Source organism: Phaethon lepturus, unplaced genomic scaffold (assembly GCF_000687285.1).
Source record: "Phaethon lepturus isolate BGI_N335 unplaced genomic scaffold, ASM68728v1 scaffold752, whole genome shotgun sequence".
NCBI lineage: Eukaryota > Metazoa > Chordata > Aves > Phaethontiformes > Phaethontidae > Phaethon > Phaethon lepturus.
The window spans coordinates 13,461-19,750 of record NW_010522351.1 but is presented as its reverse complement, the minus strand read 5'-3'; the positions used below and the strand labels follow the sequence as shown (position 1 = coordinate 19,750).

Sequence of the window (6,290 nt, the reverse complement as noted above, 5' to 3'; positions counted from 1 at the left end):
GCCTTCCTTTTGTCGTCCGCTGCCTTTCATCCTTTTCCCTATTAGGATGGTCCATGATCTTAGTGAAATATCTCCGCCAGCAGGCTGGCGGAAAGGAATTGGAGTATGCACTCTTCTCCTTAGAATAGAAATATATACCCACAAGTATCTGAGTCAGGGTTCAAGAGAGTCATGGAAATGCATGGAGTTCTTTTGGCACTGTATCCAGTTTTCTAATGCATCTTGATAATGTACCAAGGGGTCAATTATGTTCTTGAGAACTTCAATAAAGGCAGGTTGCTTTTGGTTTCTTACCTGGGGAAAAGAAAAAGCATATATGAAATAAAAATCGTTATTTTAAAATACCAAGCAAGAAACGTACAACAGAGCCAACGTCCAGAACTTTCCCGGCCTTGAGGAAATTAACAGCTATATGGGAACTTTACCATTTTCTTAAAAAATTTGTGATAAAAAGCCCCGACGTCACAAAGAAATATAAGTGCTGCCCACCCTGTGCTTGCTATTGGAGTTATCGGGACTCACGCCGCACATACTAACAGCAGCAGTTTCAATTGCACCAGCATGTCGGGTGGAAACTGAAAGGAGATCACATCCCATCTCTAAAGCAACTGTAAAGCATAAGTTTGTTTTCTTCTCACTTCATACATTTATAAGGTATTACACAAAAGCCAGACAAAAAATAGAATGTGGCAAATGAAAGGTGTCAAGAGAAGAAAGTATTGAAGCACTAAGGACGTTGCATGTGTCTACCACACTAAAAAGTCAAATTCTAGTTATTTTACATCTTTTGAAGTTGACCTCAGATACATTTACTAATTGAGACTATTGTCTTAGATGATCAAAATTAGTAGCCAAAGCAAGATTTATTATTTTAAAAAAAGCTAGAGGTTCCTGAAAGCTGTATCAACATACAGTTCACGTTACTATCATGTTCATCTTCTATGTTTTTGTTGCCAAAAAAAAGATGATTTGTAAAAATAGAAGTTCTAATGGCAGTGGGTGAGGGATTCGAGGGCCAAGATCTTCTCCAGCAGCCTGTCCAAACTTGTCACCACCATAATCCCAAGGGCAGACAACTCTGGACTACTCCAGACAGCGCACTGGTGCATCTCACGAGCAGTCTGCCAAAACTCTGCCAAAAGAGGACAAGAAATAGATGCTTCTCAATCCACGCAGGCCAAGCGGTTCCTCTGTGCCCATGGACCAGCCCAAAAAGACAGGCAGGAGCTGTACGGACCCAGTAGGTCCTGCTCCACAAGTGCAGTCCAGGCAGCACGGGGAAGACTGACATCTCGCTGCGAGACCTCTCCTGGGACATGAACACACATGATCGTTGGAGCGGCCGAGTGAGTCAGCTCGGCCCCGCTGTGGTCAGAAGACATTTCTACCACTTGGACATGAAACTCTGAAGGCTCCGTAGCAACAGATCATTGCAGCCCGATGGGACAGTCCAGAGGTATCAGTGGTGGTGGGCAAGCCTCCCCTCATCTCCCAAGCAATCAGCGGGGCGAAGGAAAAGGTTGCAGCATGCTTTGTCTGTACAGATGGGGCACTGGGAGCCGGTATTAGGCAGCAGAAGTGGACACTCTGGAGATGCCTGAGGCGCAGTTCTTAAGCAAGACCTAGAATAAACATACCTGGAGCTACCCCCCACATCCCAGGACCTACACATACTGGATGGTATTCCTTTCGGGGACACGGTTGCATTCACTATTTTCCAGATGTGAATGGAAGACTGCCTGAATAATTTTAGAAACAAGGTTTGTGTCCTACTTCTGCGTGGATGCCTACAGCTGAATTTTCATGGAAGTTTGCATGGAAGTTAGCAAATACCTCCAAAGTCAGCAGAGAAGTGCTAAATGAAACCACCTAAACAAGAGTCATTGTTGAAGGACATCAGTAATCAAATGCTATCAGGTACGCCCAGAAACACAAGCATATTTATGAGAGCGCAAAAGTTACTTAAGGCAGTTGGCTCAGTCCTCCTGTAGCAATACATTTGTATAGGATTTAGCAAGGGTTTCTTCCGTTCGTTTCATGAAACGAAGTCAACCTACCTACTTCCAGTCATCCAAAATTGAAGACAAGAATTCGTAACCCATCTGCAAACCACTGGCCTGGAAAAAAAAACACTCGCCCTTTTGAAATAAGGGTATGCTTTCCCTAGTCTTTAACTGTGGTATACTTTTATTTCTGGAAACTTTTGTTTTGATTTAAGGCATCTGTATACAAGGCAGAAGACATTCATACTAGGTCCAGAAAATACAGGTAGCTACCAGCTGGAAATTCCAGTTTCTGAACATTGAACTAGTCTTTAGTACAACTCTGACCTTTTCTATCCATTTCCATTTGCAGTTTTGTATGTTTGCACGAAAGCAGGCACTGTTCTTCCCAGCTTGAGATTTCTCCCTAGATTTTTTTTTTAAATAATTCTGCAAAAAAAGCAAAGATTAAATACAGAGAACGCACAACTTTCACACTACTTTGCAACTACTTTCCACTGCTCTTGTTCATATATTATTGAAGGCTTCTATATCAGACAGGGAGTTAGCAGGACTCTTAACAGGCTCCATCTTCATAGGAGGAATGCTGGTCCCTCCACAGTGTAGTAGGAAGACCTTCACCACACTGAAAAGGACTTAATAATAGTGTAAAGAACCATCCATACACGCAGATGGATGCTTTGTGCAACTTAACAATCCCACAAAACCACCCATCTTTAACAGTTTATACTAATGCTAAGAACCCAGGCTCAGGTTGCACAGGTTACAACCCACAGCATTTTTATCTAGCCCGTGACTCAGCAGCCCTCTTTTCTAGACTGCAGAGCAGATGAATTCTCCTTGTCACCCTGCACAAAGGTAGATCTCTGCAGAAAACGCCTAACAGCACATTTGCAGTAAATCCAGGAGGTCTGAAAATCATCAGATCATCTAAGAACTACTGTGTCATGTCCATACTACCAGTTTGGCCATACTGTTCCCAGCGTGGTACTAAGTAACGCATGAAATGCCATTCGTGATTAAGCATCGCTGGCCTAGCTAGAGACAGAGGAGTTGGAGATGCTCAGACACAAGAAACTCAGTATTTAGTACTACTAAGCTTTACTCGTACCTCAAATTAATTCAAGATTTAATACTTAAAACTGAATATGGATTAACAGGAAGCATCCGTTACAGGCAAACAGGATGAACTGGTTTTTCGTCACAGACATCCCCAACATACCTTCAGCGGCAGGATGCATTTTGATGGGGTGAGTTAGCACTGTTTCTCAAAGCTGTTTGTGTAGACGCAAGCACAGTTGCATTTGCTTTGTGAAACCAGCTTGGAGAAGCAATGACGATGCTCTATCAGATATCAGAAAAGCACTTTGGTTGGACCCCACCCCAGCCTGTCCTTGAAGAGGAGACACTTCAAAACAAACAGCATTTAAAAAAATAAAAAAAATAAAAAAATAAAAAAAAAGAGTCACTGAAACTAAAGGAAGCTCATTGCTGAAAGGAATAAAATGTGAGGATGATGATGGAGTGCTTCTAGGGCTGGATCACTAAGAAAGGTGAGCAAAACAGAGGAATTCTATGAATTTAAAAAGTACAACTTTGGAAAACGCACTTGATCCTACCAAAGCCAGAGAGGAGGACTTTTTCCCCCCACTGGAGACTAAAGTCATTATTTTCATCAAGGCTGGATAATCCATGGGAAACAACTACAAACCTCACAAAATGGTAACAGAAAGAAGTCTCTAAAAAGAGCACAACACCTGCCCAGCTCATTCTTGGAAAAACCAGTGCACAGCATTTTGTGAGACACAAAGGGCAGCACAGCTCTGTGGTCTGAGGAGATACTACTATAAAGAACTACATGGAAGAGGGGCTAAAAACCCGGAAAGAAAACGAGGCAAAATCTGCATGATGGGGACTGATTATAGCAAAGGAAGTGATACAATTTCTATAAAGTTGCAAACAGATTAGTATTTTTCTTGCTCATTCAGCTAACAGTTATGTGGCCAGTAAAAGGTGTAAGAAAAGTCAGCATAAGCTAAACCCACCAGAAAGGGTTTCCAAACAACCCTCATGAACATGAGGTAGACTGGGAAGAGATAGGCGGTTTACAGAACGTGCTACAAAGTTTTCCTGTGTGATGCCAGAAGTGTTTAATCTTCCTTTTGCCGTGAAGTACTACCAGCTTTCGACCTGCAGAGTAGGTGGATCCAGACAGCAAGGTTGTTTTGCAGCAGGACCTGATGCCTAGGTGCAGATCTTTTCAAAGCTGTTTGCGACCTGCTGGCACAAGCATCATTATTGAAAAGCATTTTACTAACTATAATAAAAAGGAGCTGAAAGCCCCTCAAAGGCAAAGGTGGGCTATTGAACATGTTACAAACGGTTGATATGCGTTGGCCCTGATCTTCAGCAACTGCAGGGCAGGTGGTGCTCCATCAGTGCTTGATGACACAAGTATATCATTCCTTTAAGGGCTCTTCAAGCCTCTTGCGAGCACAAGCCCTCCCAAGCCTCGATAAAGCTTCCCCCCTCCTCCAGAGCGAAGTCTGAACTCTGCTCAAGCCCAGCATGCCAAGTTTCAGACCCAACGTCAAAAATACACTGCTCAGTTTGACAGACCATCTTGCTCAGTGCACCTCAGATGGGACAAACAACTCAATTCTTCTCAGGCAGCTTAAGTACAGAGCTCCACCACACATTTTCTAGCTAGTGAAACAAGATGTTAAGGGTTATACGCTACTATGCCTCCATCCTTCCCCCATTCCCCATCTGTCTAATAAGGTCTCCCCAGGGGGAAGGATGGAAAGGTCACACCTGACAGTCTGTGAACACTAAACATCCTCTTTCCCAGCTGAAAGCCTCCTGCAAACAGAAATTTATATCGGCAATGAACGAGTGAACCAAGAATTGGATAACCTCTTTATTATGGCCAACCCTACGAGTAGATCCCAGCTGTTGGTACACTGAATTGCACAAAGATCTTTCACTAGTGCTGCTACCTACTAAAAATGACTGCAGTAAATATGGTATCAAATACAGCTTTTGAGGACTAACAAAACAGTTGGCTTTGGAAGAGGAGTGGCAGAAGAATGAAGACTAGACTGTAATTTGAAGTCAGTGGCATTAATATTTAAAGACCACTCAGAACGCCAGGACTATTTCCTGCCACGATTCAAACTTTTTTTGTAATGATTTTCCTTCCTACCTTTCCACCCACTCAGCAAGATTGCTCCTGAAAGTTACTTGCATTTAAACAAGGCTGCATGAAGATATTTCCCTAGTGGTGACTCAGTCCAATTCCAGTATTCATTTCACTACAATATAGCTGGAAACACGGGGAACAGTTATTTAATGAAAGATACAGGCTTGAAAGGAAATTACTTAAAGCACAGTTAGCGAAGTTTAAAAAAAAAAAACACACCAAAAACCACACAAACCCAACTTCGTATCCTACACACTTCAGAACACTTAGGACCCAAGATCTAAATCATGACCTCTCCTCCATCAATAAAACCACAGTGCTAGAGCTACAAACCAGTTTCTAGGTGGTGTTGAAGGCCGCTGCCATTTGTGTCGTGATCCGTAGCACAGTCTAGCATGAAGGAAGGTTTATCGCTTACCAATGATTCGTTAGGGCATAGAGACACTGCTCACGGCCACCCAGTCTTCTCAATGAACTCCTTAAGTTTGAAAGCAGCAGCAGCAAAAGACAATGCAATCAAGAGACTGGTGTGAAAAAGCCAGAGCAAACCTTATCCCTGTCTTTCAAAGGAAAAGCTTGCTTCCCTTGCACTGAAAATTCTTTGACCTACTTGAGATACTCTGGAGACCCTTCCAAGATAAGAACAAGAGCTGTCTAAGTCTTGCTCTGTGGCACAATTTCAGAAAATCTGTCCAAACTGAAATTGCAAATGACTCCCCTTTCTTCACATCAAATCAAGCAGACCTGAGCCAGGTCTGTGTGCAGTTTTGATTCATGCGGGAGTCAAAACACGCTAGAAATCAAACTGAAAATGCTTGGTGGATGGATCACCACCTTAACAAGCAGTAGTTCAGCCCTACAATTCCTTTTTCCTTCTTTTAAGAAGCGACCTTCAAGAAAGCCCCATTTTCTTTTGAGATGGGTGATCTCATCCTGCCTTCTACAGAAACAGGAACTCAATTTCTCAAAGCAACTCCAAGATCGTTGCTTTAGGACAAAGCACATGCCTTCTCTCTGGATTTTCCAACATCCACCCCACGTGCCCATGTAATACTTTTGGTAAATCTCTTGATCTGGAGAGCGCT

The 6,290-nt window shown here is 42.8% G+C and overlaps 1 protein-coding gene across 3 annotated transcripts in view; it reads right to left on the bottom strand.

Annotated features, from left to right (window-relative positions):
- LOC104616677 (casein kinase I) overlaps nt 1-55 on the bottom strand; it is a 63,963-nt gene extending 63,908 nt beyond the window's left edge. For all 3 annotated transcript variants that reach the window (XM_010281760.1, XM_010281761.1, XM_010281762.1), the window contains exon 1: nt 1-55. This exon is cut by the window's left edge and continues 141 nt beyond it. In XM_010281760.1, the coding sequence (XP_010280062.1) occupies nt 1-55 (55 nt within the window).
- Between the last annotated feature and the right edge of the window lie 6,235 nt (nt 56-6,290).